The sequence below is a fragment of the Mirounga angustirostris genome, unplaced genomic scaffold (genome assembly GCF_029215605.1).
Source record: "Mirounga angustirostris isolate CCGP_5_RB_7025 unplaced genomic scaffold, mMirAng1.0.hap1 SCAF_4, whole genome shotgun sequence".
Classification (NCBI taxonomy): Eukaryota; Metazoa; Chordata; class Mammalia; order Carnivora; family Phocidae; genus Mirounga; species Mirounga angustirostris.
This window is the reverse complement of record NW_026991712.1, coordinates 127,929,774-127,953,208: the sequence shown is the minus strand read 5'-3', so window position 1 is coordinate 127,953,208 and position 23,435 is coordinate 127,929,774. Positions and strand designations below refer to the sequence as shown.

At 35.9% G+C, this 23,435-nt stretch overlaps 2 protein-coding genes and 1 pseudogene across 2 annotated transcripts in view; 1 reads left to right on the top strand and 2 right to left on the bottom strand.

The window, feature by feature from the left end:
- MSH4 (mutS homolog 4) overlaps window positions 1-18,172 on the top strand; it is a 93,997-nt gene extending 75,825 nt beyond the window's left edge. The window contains exons 16-20 of the mRNA XM_064588969.1: window positions 1,304-1,422; window positions 2,764-2,892; window positions 10,168-10,342; window positions 11,710-11,798; window positions 17,776-18,172. Of these exons, the coding sequence (XP_064445039.1) occupies window positions 1,304-1,422; window positions 2,764-2,892; window positions 10,168-10,342; window positions 11,710-11,798; window positions 17,776-17,967 (704 nt within the window). The 3' untranslated portion in view covers window positions 17,968-18,172. The remainder of the gene's footprint in view (window positions 1-1,303; window positions 1,423-2,763; window positions 2,893-10,167; window positions 10,343-11,709; window positions 11,799-17,775) is intronic.
- Window positions 5,374-7,742, bottom strand: LOC123859480 (endoplasmic reticulum membrane-associated RNA degradation protein-like; annotated as a pseudogene).
- LOC123858517 (reactive oxygen species modulator 1-like) lies at window positions 8,768-9,007 on the bottom strand. The gene has a single exon (XM_045895545.1). The coding sequence runs from the start codon at window positions 9,005-9,007 to the stop codon at window positions 8,768-8,770; it is 240 nt and encodes a 79-aa protein (XP_045751501.1).
- Window positions 18,173-23,435: the final 5,263 nt, after the last annotated feature.

Sequence of the window (23,435 nt, the reverse complement as noted above, 5' to 3'; positions counted from 1 at the left end):
TGCTGTTTATCCTCCGATATCTGCCCGCAGAATCATGGCTCTCCGCTTTGTACCTCACAACCAACCGCCTGCGATATTCTGTTTGTAGAGATCCAGATCTTCTTACATCTCAGGCTGGTTTCATGGGTGCTCAGCGTGGTCTGGTAGATATCCAGCTCAATTCCGGGAACCAGTTGAAATAGGGTCCCCTACTCCTCCGCCATCTTTCCCCCTCCTCTATAATTACTATTGTTATTTATTTATTTATTTTTGTTTCAGTTTTAATTCCAGTATAGATGACATACAGTGCTCTATAAGTTTCGGGTGTATAGTATAGTTATTCAACAATTCTATACACTGCTCAGAGCTCATCATGATAAGTGTAGTCTTAATCCCCTTAACCGATTTTACCCATCCCTTCACCCACCTCCCCTCTGGCAACCACCAGTTTATTCTCTATAGTTAAAAGTCTGTTTCTTGGTTTGTCTCTCTGTCTCTATTGTTATTATTGTTACTTTTATTTTTATTAGTATTATCCTGACTTTTGCCTTCTTTTCCTGCTAGTCCTTTTTCCTTAGAGATTGATGCTATTCTTCATCCTTATCTTGGTTTTAAATCCTGGAATAATCAGGAGTTTGTTTCTTCACTCCCTTTATTTCACCATTTTGTTCTATATGCTTGATACTTTTCCCATTCAACTATTTGTATATTTTTATCCTCTTATGATTTTAGAATGCCTTTTATGTCCCATTCCGTATAGAGGTAGTTGCATTAATCAGATTGATTTGCTTTCAAAAGGTGAATATTTTAGATTATTTAGCATGATAACTTCTCAGGCAGAAAAAGTCTCAGGTATGAAAACTCACCTTTAAAAAAAATTAAATGTCTTGCTTTCATTCTAATTCTGGGTATTTCTATACATTTCTAATAACAGATATTTCCTAATACATTTTTCTGTAACACCTTTATCAACTTGAGCTTCATAAGCATTTACTCCAAATTTTCCTATTTTGAATTTTTTTATATAACTATATTATTTAACATTTTTGTGAAGTTTATAATAAATCTTTCTAATGTACTTGAATTTATGCTGTCTTCTATTTATATGTGAGAAAGATGAGACTGGGAGAGTCTAATTGCTGCCCAAGGATATATGGTAAGTGACAGAGCTGGGGCCATGTTGTCTAACTGTATATCCAGTGATCTTTCCACTACATAATCCTTAGCTAGGTTAATAAATAATCTGAGTTGGTGAAAAGTGCAAAATATTAGTACTTATATTTTATAAAAGCATTTCAATTTACGTTTACTTTATATTTTACAGGATCATATGTTCCAGCAGAATATTCTTCCTTTAGAATTGCTGAACAGATATTTACAAGAATCAGTACTGACGATGATATTGAAACAAATTCATCAACATTCATGAAGGAAATGAAAGAGGTACCCAAACTAACCTTTCCTTATGTTAAACATATGTTAAATTTTTCCACTAGTGGTCAATTATTATGTACGAAAATATCCTTATTCTAAAACATGTAGATGTGCTTATATTCCTCTACAAGAGCCAGAGGGCAGTCAAAGACAGCTTCTAATTTCTGTCTTATGTGGAAATGGAAGAGAAGGTTTTATTGAAAAATACAGTTTTAAATAAAAAGCTAGTATTATTGAACAAAAAACATGCTTTCATGTTTTTTATGGGATATATAAAAGACTGTCAGAAAACAATGATCTGTTCAGGACCATTTTGTATCTATTGTTCTTATTAGGTTTGATTTTAAAATAATAGATCACTGTGTTAGAATGCTTTTAAAAATCATCCTCTCATGTGCCCCTTTAGAATTTTCACTTTCTCTAACAAAGTACGTGTCATCACCTTTTTCTGATCTGAGCAAATACCAAATAGACTTGAAGGGCTAAAGGTATTCAGTATAGCTCTTGAGGTATCTTCAGTAGGTAGGAATTAATGGATCACTGTAGATTTGGATAACTTTTTATAAATGGGGGAGAATAGTTATTATCTGTGCTACTGTATATGACTTTTACATAATTATTTAGTATGTATTGAGTATCTATGGGAGAATATAGCAATGTACTAGGTGCTCGAGGTGTATTTTTAAATGGTCCCAGCTCTCAAGAAGCTTAGTCCTATAGAAAGGTAAAAGGCCATAAAATTTACTATTGTGTCAGTACATAATGTGGGTGTAATTATAATTTTTGGGAAAGAGGCTAATACTCTTCAGTGGGGAAGGAGAATTTCTGTCAATTAAAGTCTTGGTCTTTGTTGCATGGATTTACATTTATTTGTTTAAATAGGAATCAGTGGACTTGGATACTTTTCCCTCATTTTTTTTCTATCTTTACTGGCTATTGAGATGTTAAAATAAACTTGAGAAATAGTTTTGAGTATTTTATGACAATTAATTAGTCATTTGTGGAGAAGAAAATGACCATCTTTTTGTATTATTTAAACATTTAATTCATTGCTTAGTTTTATTTCACTGTTTCTAAAACATTAATATTTTAGATAATGGTTATTTACTGTTTGTTGTCTCATACACATATGCATGTGTCTGTTTATATACATATCAGCTGTTCTACTGGAATTATTAGTCATGAGAATTTTTAGAAGAAAAGCAGTGTGTTAGTTTCTACTCAGCTGGATAACTTTATAAAAATACATTTCGGATGAACTAATAAAGAGACTGGATTTTTCCTCATTTTTTAAAATGGTAGTGACAGCTGTTTGGTTACAATAAATAATATTAAAATTATATTTTTCAGATAGCTTACATTCTACATAATGCTAATAACAAATCACTCATACTAATTGATGAACTTGGCAGAGGTACTAATACAGAAGAAGGTATTGGCATTTGTTATGCTGTTTGTGAATATCTGCTGAGCTTAAAGGTATTCTCTATTCTTTTAAGTGTATTAATTTTGAGTCCTTTTTTTTCTTAAAGATTTATTTATTTGAGAGAGAGAGGGCAAGAGAGAGCTCACACACTCGTGAGCGGAGGAGGGGCAGAGGGAAAGGGAGGAGGGAGAGAGAAATCTCCTGCAGACTCCCCGCTGAGCACAGAACTGATATATGGGGCTTGATCTCACAGCTGTGAGATCATGACCTTAGTGGAAACCAAAAGTCCAGTGCTCAACTAACTGAGCCACCCAGGTGCCCCTTATGTATCCTTTGTATATTTATCATGATTGGATTTTACAGGCACCTACAAATAGCTCTTTAAACAATTTTAGGTAATAAAAGTGTACCATAGCATTTATATTTTTCTTAGTTCATTTCTGATAGAAACAGGAACAGCTAGTATGATAGTCATGATGTAGACAAGGAAAGAAGGAAATCAAGAAATACAAATATCAAAACTAGTCACTTGGCTTTAATTTAATCAAATTAAAAGGCAAAACATGAAAGCATTTCAATAATTGTCTCCATGGATAATAACATTGACTGTGATGTCACAACATGAAATGAAAAACTAGGCATCTGAGGTCACTTTATGGAAAATTATTTTACTTACCCAACTAAGATTTCATTCCTTTAAAGAAAACAGGTTTTCACAAATCAAGTAAAACAGGCTATGATTTTTGCTCTATTATTAAGCTAATTTGTAAAATATCTCTTTAGATGATCACTCAGAATATATACAGGTATGAAAAAACTTAAAAATATTTTTCCATATTTAAAGTACCTTGAAATATCCCTAAGATGATGTCCTTTACCTTAAATGACAGTCCATAATTTACTATAAAGAAAGAAAAATCTTATTTTTGAGGTAGGTATGTGATATAAGTAATGTTAAGAGATAACATTAGTCTTTGTAATACTGAATCTATGTCAGTTGATCAGAATTTCTCATAAAAATAAGATATATATATATATATATATATATTACTTGTTAGGATTAAAAGCTAATTAGTGTCTGTGATGGTTAATTTTGTATGTCAGCCTGACTGGACTACAGAGTACTGGACATTTGGTCAAGCAGTATTTTGGGTGCATCTATAAGGGTTTCTGAATGAGATTTGTATTTGAACTGGTAGACTAAGTAAAGCAGATTGCCCTCCCTAGTGGGGGTGGGTCCCATCCAATCAGTTTTTTTGTTTGTTTGTTTTCATGGGCTTGGTAAATATCAGTTCTTCTATTTCCTCTGTTCCATTCCAGCTCCAACATAAGAAGGGTTAAGAGTAGTTAATCCTATAAATCATCATATAAATTAGAGTCCAAGGGAGACACTGCAAAATAACATGTCCCAGGAGCAGAAACATGACATGTGAGAATTGGGGCCTACACTTGCACGAGAGAAGGCTACATCACAGGGGCAGAAGCTTGGTGCTCTGTTTTTACCCAAGAGTTTAGTTTAATAGGGGGTGGTGGGTGTTGAGTTGGCAAAGGGATGGATGGAGTGTGCTAGAATGTCTGTCATCCCACAGCACCACACCTTCTCTTTGAGGTCTCCTTGGCACTGTTCTCTGACAGCAGAGAAGCCAGAAACACACATGGTGAATGTCCTTCCTTGGAGGGCTGTGGGCTAGAACCTGCCAGGGAGGTTTGGAAGGTGGAGAAGGGGCCATAATTCACTGTGTGCAGCCTAGCACATACACAGACCTGGGGTCCAGGACAGCCTCAGAGGGATTCCTGAGAGCTGCTGGCTTTGTTGCTGCCACCTGAGACAGATGTCAGGGCCTTCCCAGATGTTCTAGACAATTGCAGTGGCCCAGTGAGCTCTTGAGAATCACACACTTTGGCTCTCCGAGCTGGACTGGGGCAGCTGCACCCCTGACCCTCACTCCTCTAGCTCTCCCTGCTCCTGTACAAAACCCTCCATACCCAGATACGTGCCAGGGCTCCTGCTTTCCTGGCTACACACAGACCAGCAAACCTGCTGCCTGGCACCATGTCTGCCCATACCTTCTAGGAGCTGTTCCTCTTCAACTCTGTCCCATGGGATCTGGATCCTCCAATCTTATTCTCAGTTCCAGGGTTGAGGCCAGACTGATCCAAGCTCTCTCTGTGCCCCAGTGGTGGCTCAGGAGTGTATGCCTACCCAGGCTGGTCAGTGAGTACAGGAGGAGGGTCCTGGCCACAGTGACAGTTTTCAAAAACTTTCTGGGTGTCATCTAGGTGAAAAGTTCTCCTTCCTCTGGACACTATGTCGTGGTGGAGGGACCAAACTGCTGTGGCCACTTGGGGACCCAGCCTGAGGTTCACACAAACTCAGGAACAGCAAATGAGAAGGCTACAGAGAAATGGAACTTGATCCTTGGTCAAACAGACCTTGGAATCCACCCTACCTTTGGATTTTCAATTTCCATGTTGGTAAAGCCTATTCGGGCTAGGTTTTTGGATGTAGCCAAAAGCATCTTGACTTACTGTTTTCATAAGACTCCTTTACTTGTGGACTTCTTGGCTAAATGTATTAACATTTGTTTCTTCTTCCTAAAAGTCAAATTTTCAACATGGCTGTCCATGTAAGATTGATAGTTTTGTTCCATTTGTTCTTCTGTTGGCTGGTGTAAGCCACCAGGTTCTCTGCGTACTGCAAGAACATCTTTAAGAACTTTAGATACTCATAAGATTTTTTCCCATGAACCACATGAATGTTGACCAATTCCAGTACAATCAGTGATAAAATTGGGTAAAGCACAAGAGACAGAAACTTAATACTACTTCCTTTGCCTGGAACACAACATTCTGTCTACCCACTGCTAGCGTCTCAACTCCGTGGAGGCAGCAACCTGGCTGGACATGCGGGTGCAGTGTGTGCTGATGTTTCGAAGCATGATGAGCACTTCCAGAATGGTTCTGGGACAGAACAGAGTTAGGATGGGGGTGCCACAGAGTTCACAGATTACCTGGGGCCACTTCTCAGCAGGAGGGTTTTCCCAAGTCACTAACAACACAGTGATTCTCAGGCAGGTGGTAATGCCGCTCATACATGATTTTTTTTAAAAGATGTTATTTATTTATTTGACAGAGAGGGACAGTGAGAGAGGGAACACAAGCAGGGGGAGTGGGAGAGGGACAAGCAGGCCTCCCGCTGAGCAGGGAGCCCGACACGGGGCTCAATCCCAGGACCGTGGGACCATGACCCAAGCTGAAGGCAGATGCTTAATGACTAAGCCACCCAGGCACCCCATCATACATGATTTTAAAGAGCTGCAAGCATTTGTTCAGAATTACTTCTAATCTGGCTGCTTCCTCAGCTTCTTCAGGCAAAGGCAGGAGGGGCCAAACACTTATGATGCTCTTCTCACAGCTCAGCAAGTTTTTTTTAAGTTGAGAAACTGGATGGAAGGGAACACTGTAGCCTTCTGCAAGACCAACCAATGATTTTATTACTGCTTTTTCCTTAAGCATTGATAACCGATCTTCATCAGTGAATCTGAGTAAAAGTACAATGGAAAATACAAGTTATTGATTTGTTGCTTCTTTTGGAAATTTAGATAAGCTGATTTCCCCATGGCTTAAATGATCTCTTATATGGGGACTCTCCTGATGGTTCAGGAAATCCCAAAGAAATTGTATTGCAGGCTCTCCAAGGAAAAGAGGAATTTGATTGATTTTTACCATCATTCAAGTGTTTTGCCAATATTTCCTCACAGGTGGTATAAAGAGCTGTTGACTCAGCAGTCAAAAGTCTTTGTGGACATTTGTTAATGGCAAAACTCTCCTAAGTCCTGTCTCTAGCTGTGTCAATAACAACATGGCACAGTTGGCAAACCTGTGTGACTTGAACTTGATTAATGCAACTTCTCAGCATAGGAACATGACTTTTAATATAACAGTGTATTTCTTCATTACTTCTAATACTGTAAGTACCTCAGAAGTAACAGCAGGGAAAAGAGCCAAATCCTCAAGGTTTGTAAGAACTCTGAAAGGTCGGCATGCCAATGCAAATTTAGTTTGTTGCAAATAACTCTTCAGCAGCTGACCCAATCCTGCTGTCAACAGTATCATCACTGAACAGTAGTTTGGAGGGATTTCTTGAGGGGACACAAACCCATGCCATAAGATGTTATGTAGACTGAGTCCACATGGAGATCCAGTGAAGACTTCTAGTATGTCTACCATGTACTAGCAAGCTTCTTAGATGCAAGCAGATCTCAAAAGAAAGGGGCTTTCCTGGGGTACCTGGGTCATTGAGCATCTGACTTGATTTTGGCTCAGGTCATGATCTTAAGGTCCTGGGATAGAGCCCCGCATGGGACTCTGAACTCAGGGCAGAGTCTGCTTGGGATTCTTTCCCTCTCCCTCTGCCCCTGCTCCCCTCCCCCACATGCCCTGTTGCAAGCCCTCTCTCTCTTAAAAAAAAAATAAAAGGGGCATTCCTTCCCATTCAGTAAAAATATATTGCCCGAAGCCTGTTCTAGACACGCTGTCAGTTTCATTAAGCTAAAAGAAATAGCAGGAGATTGAAGACTTTCCAAAACATCAGATATTTCAGGAAATAACTCTGCAAAAGCTGTCCACTGCAGCCATGGTGTATATTGAATTTCAAACTGCCCCTTGGTCAGAGATAACAAATGTGAGTGGACAGCCTCACACACAGGGCGCAGCAGCCTCATGCTTCCCCCCGTAATCCAGATTCTGGGCTGATTCTGTATCAGTCACACAGTCTGTGATTGTCTTCCAGCATACTTCACCCCTCTGAGTTATAGTGCCATTGATATCTCAGTTTTCTCTGACTTCAAACCTCAGTTTACAGATCATATTATAGGACTCAGGGAGAAAGACTAGTGGTAATAGGATCCTCTGTTAGTATACTATGTATTTGGGAATTTCAGCCTGGGACCTGGGAGGTAAGGGAACTGGCCCCTGGAACAATCTGGGGGTAAATACAGCCCCAAGGAGAGGGAGGGCAAGGGGTGCGTCTTTGGGGTCAGGGTCAGGTGCCCATCTTCTCTAGTTGCTCACTAGGGTCTGGTAAGGCTGACCTGCTTCTGCAGTCACAGTGGAGGCTCAGGAGTGGTGTCCTAGAGCCCACATCAGGGCATGCCTTCCAGCACACCGCCAGGCTGCCAGAAGGGTGTGGCCAATGCTGCACCTCCTCCAGCTCTTACTGTAGTGGGCCTGAGCACACCAGGAATGTGCTCACTGTGCACAGGCACCCTGGTTCCCATCTGCTCTACCTCCATGACTTCCAGCTCCTCCCATCCAATCAGTTTTGAGTGGGGCCCAGTTGAATACCTGAATAGAACAAAAAGGCTGCCCTCCTGGGAGTGAGAGGGTTACTTCCTGTCTGACTGCTTTCAACCTAGAATCATTTTTCCTGCCTTTGGACTAGAATTGAAACATCAGCTCTTTTTGGATCTTGAGCCTGCCAGCATTTGGACTGGAATGACACCATTTGCTCTCCTGGTTCTCAGGCCTTTAAACTCAGACTGGAACTACAGCATCAGCTCTCCTGGGTCTCCAGTTTGCTGATTGCAGATGTGGGGATTCTTCAATCTCCATAATCATATGAGCCAATTCCTTATAATAAATCAAGCTCTCTCTCTCTCTTTCTCTACACACACATACACACACCCGATTCTATTTCCCTGGAGAAGCCTCACTATTACAGATTTTGGTATTGAGAGTGGCTCTAGAGCAACAGAATTTTAAGGATGAGTTTTCTGAATCGGTTCTGGGGTTTCTGGAATTGACTCTTTAATCTGATTAGATTTATTTTATTTTATTTTTATTATTTAACTCAAAGACTTGTTTTATTATAGTAAATGGGCGGGGACTGATGGGAAGGGTAGATGTAGTGGGCAGCTGTGGCCCTGACTAGTGTTGGATGCCCATCCTCATGGCCACGAATATGTTAAAGATGCCACCACTCTGCATCATGGTTTTCCTGATGCCATCCATCAGCTCCCAACCCCACATTCCAATCCTGAGACAGGAAAAAGTACCCAAGAGCATCCCAGCTGCCATGCCTACTGCATAGCCCATCATGAAGCCCATCTTCACGTGGTTGAAGTAGCTTGGCTGGGACTGTCTGTGTGGCCCCACAGCCACTGGCATCCTCTCAGCATTCAAGTCCCTGCGCCATGGTGCCCCCATCTCACCTCTAATCTGATTAGATTTAAAGATACTAACAATTCTATTTCTAGTAGTAAAGAGTAATAGGTTGGTTTGATACATAAATTTTGAGGACATTAATGTTATTATGAACATGGTCCTCAACTTCTAAATAGTTTACTTGACTTCTAAGTATTTTTCTGTTGCTTTATAAATTTGGTTTTATACCCCTTTTGATTTATTGAGTAAGTAGTGGAGTTTTTTTCATTTTTCTGTCCTATACCTCTTGCCATCCCCCTTACATGGCTGATGCCATTTGCCAGCCCAAATATTTTCTTTTTAATGTCTTAACATTTTATTTTTCCATTAATCACATATTTATAGTTTTTCCTAGTAATATCTTAAGAACATAAACAATTATTCAAATCTCTGTCTAGTTTAGTAACTCACAACTGGAAACCACATGCTGGTCATAAGTCACTTGAACCATCTGCATCAATATCACCTAAAATACTTTTGGAAAATGGAGTTTTCTGGCACTCCACATTACAACTACTGATTTAGAATTTTGGGGGTATAAGTACCAAGAATTTGCATCTTTAACAAACTCCCCAGGGGATTACTAAAGTTTGAGAATCATTGTCCTAAGCATTATTCTCCATCTTTTCTTTCTTCCCTTTAAGTACCTAACCCAAACACAAGGCAAATCTAAAAACTAAACCCTTTGCGATTTTGAATACCTAAGACAAACCATTGATTCCACTTTCCAAAAAATAGTTATATGGAGGGAAGCTACTTTTAAAGTAAAATTTTTTTAAAAGTTGAGGGAAATGTTATGATTTTGTTTGTAGATTACTTTTCTAATAAATGATTACCTCATTTAACAGCTTTATTTCTGATAAACCTCATCTTTTGAATATCTTCAGATTTTTTTAGGATTTTATTTTTAAATTTGTTCTCTTTCCTATAATGTAACGTACATGTGATGTGTAAACATAATAAACATGTTTCTTTTGTTGAATATAAATTTGCAAAACATTTTGAAATGAATTGACCATTATTAGTTTCATTCCTACACCTCTGCCAAGCTACTTGGAAAATCAAACTAAAATTTTTTTCTGGTTCATTTTAAAAATACTGACATTCATTATTATATATTCTAGGCATTTACACTGTTTGCTACACATTTCCTGGAACTATGTCATATAGAGGTCCTGTATCCTAATGTAGAAAATATGCATTTTGAAGTTCAGCATGTAAAGAACACTTCAAGAAATAAAGAAGCAATCTTGTATACCTACAAAATTTGTAAGGGACTCACAGAAGAAAAAAATTATGGTATTGCATATAGAAATTATATCTATATAATATCTATTGAAACACTACATATTCTCATAATTCTTCTCCCTTTACTTGGCTGTCAATCTAAGCAGCTTTTCCTGTCAAAGAATTCTTTTGAGTGCTTATGCTCTAAGACTGTATTTTCTATGTCAAGCTCACATTTTATGTATATTAAGCTTATATTTAAACTTATATCAATCAGTACTTTTGTAGAATTACAACACATGAAAGTGCCAGAAGTATTAGTTTCTATTCTTAGAAAAATGTAATTTAGCTTATATTTGCAAGTTATAAATGAATTGAAAATTGTATATTTCACACTTTTTCAGTAACATCTATTTTCTTCAGATGCAGGGAACTTCATAATCTAAAGTCTTAAAAGGGACTGTATTATCAAACCATATGATACTTGTAAACTTGATTAGATATTTTCTATCTAAATCATTATGTAACATTATAAAATCTCATGAATTCAGAAAATTTTTAATTGATCTATACATATAAGTTTCTAAAATTATTTTAGCTATGAATGTGACCCTTTGAGGAGGGGAAAGCATCTTTGTTTTGCTATTTGAAATGAGAAATCAACTGCATAACTTAATTTGTATCAGATACTTAATTTTTATAAACCTTAATTTCATCTAGTAAATGGGGATAATTTTCCATATATGTAGGGCTTATGAAGATTAAATGAATTATCAAATATGAACTGTTTAATATAGTACCTAGCAATTAGTAACTTCTCAATAAATGTGTTAGTGTTGTTTCTACTGCCTCTAAAATAGTACATACAATAAACTATTAGCACACAGTAGAAAGCCTATGTGGCATTTATACAATAAAATTAGGCTCAGGGGAGAATACTAGAGAGTACTTTGAATTTGCATGAAGAATAGTCATCTATAGTTATATCTTGTGAGAAATACCTCTCTTGGTGATCTACTAGACAAATGAACATTCAGCTGTACGGTTATCTCTGTGACTAGGGTTATCTCTCCTCCCTTGCAAAGCTCATAATTCTTTGACCTTCTATTAACCAACTGCATTTGTAGTTGGAATTTCATTGTTATTATTAAGTTTTCTAGTTACCCCTTTTCTTTTCCCTATCATGTTTTCCTGACTGTCTCAGATGTATCTTGAGAGGTAATTGATATTCTAATTTGTCTTATGTCTTGGACAACTAATTAAATATAATCGGTAAATTGTCATCCAGAACTTTGGAAAACTTAATTTTGAGAATTGCTAAGTTGTTCAGAAATGCCTGTAGAATAGAAGTCTAAATCTGTGAAGAAAAGATTATTACTGCTTAAAATAAACATAATACCTGCTATAACAACATTTAAGCCCCATTGTATTAATTTTAGGATTAAAAGCTGCAGAAGTGTCATCACTCCCACCATCAATTGTCTTGGATGCCAAAGAAATCACAACTCAAATTACCAGACAAGTTTTGGTAAGAAACTTCTTAGCAATAAGAATTGGTTTTCCAATTCAAGAAAATACTTTTAGTGTACATTTTTATAATGGTGTTGTATCTAAGTATATAATAATATTAATAATTAAACATTTAAATAAAAACCTAATTCTAAATAAGGCAAATCTTTTTTTACTTCTCACAATTTTTTTGGTTTGGTCTATTTCAACCTTTCCCAACAAGTCAACTAATAAGATAGTAGACAAAGGTTAAACAGTTCAGTTCCTATAATACTTATTGCTACACTAACTTTATGATGAGAAAATAAGTCTATATAAAGTAAGCATTACAAATAAAAATCACATATTCCCTAGGTGGCTCAGTCAGTTAAGTGTCTGACTCTTGATTTTGGCTTAGGTTGTGATTTCAGGGTCGTGAGATCAAGCCCCGAGTTGGGCTCTGTGCTGGGTACAGAGCCTGTTTAAGATTCTCTCTCTCCCTCTCCCCCCACCCCCACTCATGCTTGTTCTCTCTAAAAAATAAATAAAAATAAAAATTACTATGCACCACACTTTCATATCCTTTAAAATAGTTTTTAAAATTCTTATCCATTATCATATATAAGCCTCATGACTCTTCATGAAGTAGTTAGGTCTTTCTAATATAAGATTAATAATAAAGCTGTTATTTTTACTCATGTTTTTACAACTGAGGTTCGCAGAGGTTAAGTGTTTTGCTAGGAAGCAGTAGATTTATCTCTGAACTCATGTTGATTCAAAATTTGGAAATCTTTTTTTTTTATAATATCAGGTTGCTTTATGTTTTAAGAATGCAGTGTGTTCAGTAAACTAAGCTAGGTGCATTATGAAATTTTCTTCAGTAGTAGTGGTTTCCTTTGTCTTTCCCTCTTTCTTAACCTACTTTTAATTTTTATTGTATCCCTTCAGTCTCTTGAGTTTCCAGACTATATGACCTTACTTGCCTAATCCTCCATTTGAATCTCTTCAACAATTTTGGCAGTGTCGTGCTTCTGAAGATTCTCTCATTACCTAGTTCCTCAGACTTCATCTTGCCAAATTCCAATTATGGCAAGCCTTCTCCAGTTGCCTTCTAGGCTTTGGCTTTCCTAATAATGATTCTCAAAATATATTCAAGACAAGCTAATCTTATCTACTGTCAATTCATATATTCTACCTTTAGTCAAATATTTTACTGGATAGTTTTTTCCCCTTTTATTGATCTGTATAGTTTCTTTAACTCTTTCAAAACATTTCTACTCTTCCTAAACCCTCAATGTCCTCACTGTACAGAAAATTCACTTCCTATATTTTCTGAGAGACTTGAAGTTATCATGATGAATCCTTGAACTTTTTCTCCTTAAAAACTCTATTTTGGGATTTCTGTTTTTCACCCAGTTCTCTTCCTTTCTATCGCAGAGGAAGAGATTACCTTTCAACTTATTTGAGGTTAACTTTTCTTCCTTCTTTCCATCTCCACTAAGATATAACTTCATAAGTTTCCTTTCTTCTCTCTCTTTTTTTTCTCTCTCTTTTTTAAAGATTTTATTTTTAAAATAATCTCTACACCCAACATGGGGCTCGAACTCACAACCCTGAGAGCAAGAGTCACATGTTCTACTGACTGAGCTGGTCAGGTGCTCCATTTTTTTAAAGATTTTTTTAAAAGTAATTTCTTCTTTTTTTTTTTTTAAGATTTTATGTATTTATTTGAGAGAGAGAGAATGAGAGAGAGCAAGCACATGAGAGGGGAGAGTGTCAGAGGGAGAAGCAGACTCCCCACCGAGCAGGGAGCCCGATGCGGGACTCGATCCAGGGACTCCAGGATCATGACCTGAGCCGAAGGCAGTCGCTTAACCAACTGAGCCACCCAGGCGCCCAAAAGTAATTTCTGTACTGAACGTGGGGCTTGAGCTTACAACCCTGAGATCAAGAGTCATATGCTCTACCAACTGAGCCAGCCAGGCACCCCTTGTTCCCATTCTTCTCTTTGCATCCTTAGTGTTTATTCACTGGCTTTTCTTTTTCCTATGAATATGCTTAGGTTTATCCTAAGAAATCCTTCTTTATTACCTTACTTCTCAAAAGATATTTTTTTTTTTTTACTGCCAACTTCTTAAGAGTAATAACTACTTACTTCTTCCATTTTTCACTTGCAAACTAGATCTTGTCATCATGCCACTGAAACTTTCTTTGTAAAATACCAACTAATGATGAACTCTTATGGCCTCTTTTTCACTTCTCATCTTCCCTGGTCTCTCCGTGGTATTTGATACTACCCTTCTTTCCCTTTTCATAATTCTTCCCTGTCTTGGCTACTATGAAATTGTCCTCTCCTGGATGTCTTCATTTTCCTACCTCTGAATACCCCTTTTTTTCTTTCTTCAGTGCTTTTTTTTTCTTTTCAAATTTGTATTTAAATTCTAGTTAATTATGTAGTTTAATATTGGTTTCAGGGGTAGAATTCAGTGAGTCATCACTTAGATACAATACCCAGTGCTCATGATAACAAGCACCCTCCTAATACCCATCACCCATCTAGCCCACCACCCCCACCTCCCTCAATCAACTGTCAGTTTGTACTCTATTGTGACTCGTCTCTTACGGTTTGTTTCCTTCTCTTTTTTTCCCCTCCCTCCCATATATTCATTTGTTTTGTTTCTTTAATTCCACATATGGGTGAAATCATATGGTATTTGTCTTTCTCTGATTTATTTTGCTTTAGCATAATACACTCTAACTCCATCCATCCATCCATCTTGCAAATGGCAAGATTTCATTCTTGGCTGAGTGATACTCCATTGTATATATATACCAATTCTTCTTTATCCATTCATCTGTTGATGGATATACGGGCTCTTTCCATAGTTGGCTATTGTTGATAATGCATGTAGCCCTTCGAATCTGTATTTTTGTATCCTTTGGGTAAATACCTAGTAGTGTAATTGCTGGGTCATAGGGTATTTCTATTTTTAACTTTTTGAGGAACCTCCATACTGTTTTCTAGAGTGGCTGTACCAGTTTGCATTTCCACCAACAGTGCAAGAGGATTCCCCTTTCTCTGCATCCTTGCCAACATCTGTTGTTTCCTGTGTTGTTAATTTTAGCCATTCTGACTGGTGTGAGGTGGTATCTCATTGTGGGTTTGATTTGTATTTCCCTGATGATGAGTGATGTTGAGCATCTTTTCATGTGTCTGTTAGCCGTCCGGATGTCTTCTCTGGAGAAATGTCTATTCATGTCTTCTACCCATTTCTTAACTGGATTATTTGTTTTTTTAGCTGTTGAGTTTAATAAGTTCTTTATAGATTTTGGATATGGACATTATCAGATATGTCATTGGCAAATATCTTCTCCCATTCTGTAGGCTGCCTTTTGTTGATTGTTTCCTTGGCTGTGCAGAAGCTTTTTATCTTAATGAAGTCCCAATAGCTCATTTTTGCCTTTGTTTCCCTTGCCTTTGAAGACATGTCTAGCAAGAAGTTGCTGCAGCCGAGGTCAAAAAGACTGCTGCCTGTGTTCTCCTCTAGGATTTTGATGGTTTCCTGTCTCACATTTAGGTGTTTCATCCATTTTGAATTTATTTTTGTGTATTTCACCAGTGCTTTTTATCGTTCTGCTTATTAAATGAAAGTTTTCCTAAGATTTTGCCCTTCCTTCTGTGTTTAAAACTATATTCTTGGTGAGCTCATCCTTTCCTTAGCTTCCATTTTCACTTCTTTTTGACCTTGAATCTATATATTTTTCTCCGTATTTCTTCTTGAAATCTCAACTTACATTTTCACTCTTTAATAGGACCAAAATTAAATTTATCATATGAAAAATCTTCCCATTTCTTTGCTTCCAAATTTCCCAGTGACCCATTAGAATAATCTTTGAATCCTTCTTAATCACCTCTTATTAGGACTATGCAGTGGATTCTCTCTCTTTTTCAATCCATCCTACATACTTCTACCAGATTGTCTCTTTTTTTTTTTTGTATTGTTTACTTTTTTTTTATTATGTTATGTTAATCACCATACATTACATCATTAGTTTTTGATGTAGTGTTCCATGATTTACTGTTTGCGTATAACACCCAGTGCTCCATTCAGTACGTGCCCTCTTTAATACCCATCACCAGGTTAACCCATCCCCCCACCCCCTTCCCCTCTAGAACCCTCAGTTTGTTTCTCAGAGTCCATAGTCTCTCATGGTTCGTCTCCCCCTCCGATTTCCCCCCCTTCATTTCTCCCTTCCTACTATCTTCTTCTCTCTTTTTTTTTTTTAACATATATTATTTGTTTTAGAGGTACAGGTCTGTGATTCAACAGTCTTACACAATTCACAGCGCTCACCAGATTGTCTCTTAAGCATAACTTTTATCATGTTTCCCTGTTCAGAAACTTTTGGTTGTTTCTTACCAAATTAAAGTGAAACTCCTTACCCTACTGTTAAACATTTTCTATGATTATTTCTCAAAATATAGTCTTAGAATTACCTACATTAGAATCACCTGTGATATCAGGGACCATCCTAGATTTTTGAAGATTTCCTATGGCTTAGGAATTTACATTTTTAACCAGTCTTCTGATGATTCTTAAACACACTAAAGTTTGTTAACTGCCGCCTTATGGTCTCCCTTTGTTTATTACCCCAACCTTAGATAACATTTTTCAGTTTAACTAAAACCTACATTTTTGCCACATTGAGTTACTAGTCATTTCATCATTTTGACCTGTGTACCAGGATTTCTAATGTATCTGCTCTAGCTGTTTCCTCCATCCAGAATGCTTTTACTTCTGTGTTCTTCTATCAAGAGTCATTCCAAATATTCTATCCTACTTAAGCTTTTCTTGACCTGAGCTGGAAATGAGTTCTCCTTCCTCTGAATTTTGAATCTCTCTCATGAGACTTATCATAATTACCTAAATCAGTTGCTTATGAATATGTTTCTTTCACTATAATAATATGTCTCTTTCATTGAGCCTCTTGAGTTCCATTGTCATGTCAGGTAGACATTTTCGTATCCCCCATAGACATAAACACAAGGTCTGGGGCCTGGAATATAGATGATAATAGATATTCAGTATTTATTATTTAGATAATAAACTGATAGTTGATCATTCAATGTATCAGATAGATGGGTGAATACATAATAATCTTATTTTACCTCATGGAGTTGGATTCACTTTTCTTACAGTGAAAGAAGAAAAATACCTTGAATTGCTTTCTATTGAGAAAGAGAGGGATTTTATTTCCCTTAGTAAAGGGAAACTCACTGACTTTACATTAACAGTTAAGATTGAAAATGCTAATTCTTCTATCTAGCTCAGGAAACGAGGTAGATGAAGAATATTCCAGCTGTACTCCCATCCCTGAAGTACTACTCAAAGACTGAATATCTAAAGGCCTTCTAAAATATTAGAAAATTCCTGTTTTAAACATTGTTTCTTGGGCATCCTAACTATAGATTGTTAAGAATTGGCATAATTTCAAGTAGCTATTTATGGCACTTATTTTCAAAATGTAATTTACTCCTCAAGCAATGTATGTCTTAGACTCTAGCAGATTCTATATATGAAATCTCTTGAGAGACAAGCAATTTACTGTTGACCCATTCTGTCTACCAGTTTATCTATTGGGGAATTAAAGTAGGAGATAGCAGAGTACTACTCTGGGTGACATTTAAAGTGAATACTGCATAGCAATGATCAATTATGTTGAGTGAGAAATTTTACCTATTTAGCAGATTTTTTTTCATTCAAAAGTGATTTTCAAGAATATAAGAATCTGTCATAAAGTAGTAAATACTCATGAAAAGTTTTATTCTTTCAAATCCATATTTCTTTATTTTTTCTAGTACATTCTTTGCTAGTTGAATGGAATTGACTTATCCAAAGGAATTAGTTACCTTTGGGTTCTGTATTTCTATGAGAGGAAAGAGAAAATTGCCAGAATTTTAAAACAAATTCATAGTAATCGTATTTTAATTTTTATCTATATTTTTTCAATAACAGCAAAACCAAAGGAGTACCCCTGAGATGGAAAGACAGAGAGCTGTGTACCGTCTAGCTACTAGGCTTGTTCAAACTGCTCGAAACTCTAAATTGGATCCAGACAGTTTACGAATGTATTTAAGTAATCTCAAAAAGAAGTATGAAACAGATTTTTCCAGGGCTGAACAAGTTTCAGGAAAGACCAAAGAATAATAACAATTCACATCATGTACTAATAAAATAATGTATCTTAATATGGGGAAACTAGAATTCATTTTTCCTAAGAGCAAAAGAAAATATTTGCTAAATTTTATGTCTTAATGGAAAATTGCATTATACTAACCTCAGAATTACCATCTATATATTGTCTATAAGAAAATATTTGTTATAACTTAACATATGAAAACCCTTGAAAGGACTGTTTTTTATGTTAGAAAAATGTTAATATAACATTACAGTTCTTTCTCATTTATGAAAATTCATGTTTTTAAGTCTTAAGTGTATTTATACTTACAAGTTATGGTTTAAGATGTTATTGTAAATACCTTAATTTTGGGGAGAAAAGCCTTTTTTTTTTTCCAGTCTGGAAACTTATGTGAGTTCTTTTACACTCTCTTCTGAAGCAATAAGACCCTATGGCTTAACAATTGCTTAATTAGTACCCCCAAATTCCAACACTGGATACTTATGGAGTTTGTGAGAATGATACTGGAAATTTTGAAGTATTTTTTTGACATTGAATATAGTTCTAAAGGGTGAAAATAAATAAATAGATATTTTGTAATGCAGAGAATGTTTTTGGAAGGAGAGTTGCCATCACCTACCCTTTCAGTTTTCCAAATACCAGGCATTCCATTTTCTACTCACCAACCTCTTTTCCAAGTTTCATTTTTGGCCATCTTTTTTAGGTGAGTAACCAAAGCAGCAGAAAGGTAATACTGATTGATTTGCCTCAGGGAGCATTTTATAGAACTCTTTTCCGTAGGCATGTGGCTTACACCATCATTTCAGAGTTTACCTGAGGTCATTCTTGTTTCATAAATGGACACAAAAAAAAGGAAGACAATCATTTGGTCATTACCTGTAAAGAGCAGGGCTGTTGTCTTCTCAAAACCGTTTTTCTACAATTCCTTCTTACATAATCTCAGCACAAAGGCCTAAGATGGGAAGTTATTCTTTTCTTGGACAATTAAGTATCTGGAACTCAGGGTATACATTCAATAAACTGTAGAATTCATAGTAATTTGGCCAAAAAAATATATTCACAGACTGGTTAGGGCCCTATTTTTTGTTAATGTATGCATATTTTATAAAATCTAATCTTTTTTACTGTATTAAATTCTTAATAGATATATTGAAAAAGTTATAATTTGAATGACATACATACTTTTTGAAATGTAAATGTAAATTAGTGTTCATATTTTAGTTTGATACATGTTAAACATCCCATTAGACTACTTATATTCCCTATTGTCATGTTTTAGAAAGAGAGCACCACAATATTTGAATTTGACCATTAGCCATTTTTTAATTCACAGTCTTTGAAATGAATTATATTTATGTAGGCATTCCTAAGAGCAGTTAGATAATTCAGGTTTGCAGGAAATTTCTAAAAGGAACTGAGGATGTAAAGGGCATGGCAGATTGTTTGGGAAGAAAAGGGAAGGAGCTATAAAAGGCAGAAGGGGAGTATGCAGTGGGAAAAAAAACAGGCAAGCAGAGATAAGTGCAAAGTATTAAATATGCAGAATATCATTTCCTTAAATATATTAATTTCCCTCTAGGTTTAATCCTAATATTAGATTCCACCAGACTTTTAAGAAATTTTTCATGATTTAGATCTTTCAATGCAGAAACTGTAGCCAACTGATTAATCCCTTTTATTTTAGGTTTAGAATACTGAAATAAAAATAAATTTATATCTTCTTAAAATTAAATTACTTTTTCTTCAATCGTTTTGTGTGTAGCTGAAACATACAAAAAAGCAAATTAAATGAAGATATAATTATTATGTTGTGGCACTATAGAATAGAAGTGAATACTAGTGAGACAATTCATTCTTTAATTTTAAGGTCTATTTGCTCTTCTCTTCAGTACCTTTTTGCTTTGCCTTTCTCTAAAATTATAGATCATTATCTCATAATCCAGCCTTTTAAGATAAATGTTCACAATGTTGTAGCAGACTCCTTTAATTTCCACCTCAAAGCCATTCTTTTAGTCTCTTCCACCTTTCTCCTCACATAAAGTAGTCTTCTTTAAGTCTAGGATTAAGGTATGTGGGAGTCGAAGAAAAAGGCAGCTTATACTCATGCTTAGGAAGTAGTGCATTTGTTTGTTTTAAAATTTGCATACAGTAAAATTAACTCTTTTTTGATGTAAAATTTTATGAATTTAGCACATTTATGGATTCATGGAACCACTATGACGATCAGTTTCTTCACCAAATACCAAACAGTTCCTTCACCTTCACATCATTCCCTTAGTACTGTCCCTTTGTTGTCAAATCCTTCCCCCTGGCCCCTAACTTTAACCCAGCAATCACTGGAAATCAAGCATTTCATCCCTATAGTTTTGTTTTTTCCATAATGTCCAACAAATGGAATATATAGCATGGAATCTTTTGAAACTGGTTTCTTTTACTCAGCATACTACTTTGTAGAATTTGTCCATGTTGTTATGTCCTTTTATTGCTGACTAGTATTTCATTGTTTGTATGTACCATAGTTTACCCATACACTCATTGAAAGACAATTGGGTTTCCAGTTTTTGGTGATTATGAATGAAGCTGTTTAAACATTCTTGTATAGATTTTTGTATTAAGTTTTAATTTACCTAGGCTAAATAGGAGTGGAATGGATCTGTCATCTTGTAAGTATGTGTTTAACTTCATAAGAATTTGCCAAACTCTTTTCTAAAGTGGTTCTTACATTTTGCATTCCTAGCAGCCATGGATGAGAATGTTCCACATGTTCTCTAGCATTTGGTATTATCAGATTTTTTTTTAAATTTTAGCCATTCTAATAGGTATGTAGTGAGTAATGCATTTTTAAATTTTAAAGCTATTCTGCTAACTTTTTAGCAAGCAAAAGCTACTCTGACTTTTTTAAACAAATTATATCACTATCTTATATGCTAGTGTTAAAAAATATTCAAATGTTAATAAATTGTGTGTAGTATGAACTTCCTGCATGCTTATTTATGAGCTTAAAATATGCTCAATTGTAATTAAATATACTTTAGTTAAGTATATAAATTCAATTCTATAATGCATTTGTACCTCACAGGAATGAAAATGGAAGGAAAGGAAAAGCAAATGATCTAGTTATATTGCTACTTTGCTATTTCCATTCTATTTAGAAATTTAAATCACACAGTTGTTTATCTTACTATAGGACCAGAATGAATACCCTTTTCCTATAAATTGTCCAAATTTTGATAGTCCCCAGATTGCAAGTAGACAGTGAAAAAGGCTACTAAGTGCCATAATCTACTAAAATGGATCCTAAAATAGATAGTATTGAGGTGAGAAACAGATTTTCATTGTCAAGAACTGTGACGATGTATTGTTTCAGAGGTACAGGTCTGTGATTCAACAGTCTTACACAATTCACAGCGCTCACCATAGCACATACCCTCCCCAGTGTCTATCACCCAGCCACCCCATCTCTCCCACCCCCCACCACTCCAACAACCCTCAGTTTGTTTCCTGAGATTAAGAATTCCTCAAATCAGGGCACCTGGGTGGCTCAGTCGTTAAGCGTCTGCCTTCGGCTCAGGTCATGATCCCAGGGTCCTGGGATCGAGTCCCACATCGGGCTCCCTGCTCGGCAGGAAGCCTGCTTCTCCCTCTCCCACTCCCCCTGCTTGTGTTCCTGCTCTCGCTATCACTCTGTCAAATAAATAAATAAAATCTTTAAAAAAAAAAGAATTCCTCAAATCAGTGAGAGAGGGGGCTGGGGGAATGGGTTAGCCTGGTGATGGGTATTAAAGAGGGCATGTATTGAATGGAGCACTGGGTGTTATACGCAAAAAATGAATCATGGAACACTACATCAAAAACTAATGATGTATGGTGATTAACATAATAAAAAAAAAAAGAACTGTGACGGTGGAACTATGTATGGTGATGGATGTTAACCAGACTTACTGTGATCATTTTGCAATATATACAAATGTTGAATAACTATGTTGTATTCCTGAAACTAATATAATGTTGTATGTCAATTATACCTCAATTTAAAAAAAAAAAAATTGTGAAGGGCCTGAGATTTTTACCTTACTTGCAAACTAGCAGTTTAGCTTACCATAGTTTCATGTGTGCTGTCAGAAGACAAAGGATTCTTGGGTCAGAAACAAGACTTTATTGCTAATGGCACATCATGCAGCATGAGCTTCATGTTTGTGTTGGTTTCAGGTATCCCCATCCTCTAAGATATGGAGTGGTCCAGTTAGATATGTACACAGTGGATTTATACTATAGCTGAGGAACCCCGAGCTAGGGAAACCCTTTTATTATAATGAGCTTCTAGCAAACCTGCTTGACCTTTTTTTCCAGAGGAAGACATTACCTTTATTATACTAGACCCTGAACAAACCTGCCTCTGCTCAGAGGGGTACACTATCTCTGTCTTCCAAGGCTGTTCATTATACAAACATCCTTAAAAAGGTAGTCAAATATATAAACAGTTGGTGCCTCTGCTCAAAAGACAGGCAGAAATGTGATTACCTGTGGAAAATTGTCTCCCAGTTCTCTTCTGTGTATTACAGCAGTTTGACCACCTTGTTATATGGAGAAAAGTCTAGTACACTACATACTCAAAAAGAAAAGAGCTAAAAAATTGTAGTAGAATAAATTTTATTTTTTTAAGATAATAAATTTCTTTGCAACTAAATATACAAATTTAATTTTCATTTTGATGTTATATTGGATCAAAACTATTCTTTGCTTTCTTTGTATCAAAATCCATATAGTTTGGGGGTGGGTGAAATGGGTAAAGGCAATAAACAGGTACAAATTTCCAGTTATAAAATAAGTTCTGGGGATATAATGTACAGCATGGTGACTATAGTTAAAATTCTGTGTTGCATATTTGAAAGTGGCTGAAATGAGATTTTAAGTGTTCTCATCACAAGAAAAAAAATTATAACTATGATGATAGATGCTAATTAGACTTACTGTGGTGATCATCTTGCGATATATATACATATATTGAATCATGTTATACACCAGAAAATACATAATGTTATATGTCAATTATATCTCAATTTAAATAGTAGTACTGATCTAGTATTTAGAAGTATCACACACCAAAACACTAAAGCTCCATATTGTTTTTGAGGGCTAATTATTTCCAAATATTATTCATTTCTGTCCTCTTATTACTGACTCCCACCCTTTAGTCAACTAATTCTTCACCTTGTATTATTTGTGACTTTGGCTTCTCAAGGAAGGGATCACATCTTAATTTCCTTGACTATTCCTTAACACCAAGCACAATATTTTATTTGCAAAAGAACTCAATAAATACTTGTTAACAGGAATATACAATATAAAATAATATTTAACTTAGCTTAGAACATATAAATAATAGGAGCTTCAGAACATTAATATGACCAAAATTTCCACAGGTGACAATAATGCTCTAACACAAAACAACTTTTTTTTTTTTTTTAAAGATTTT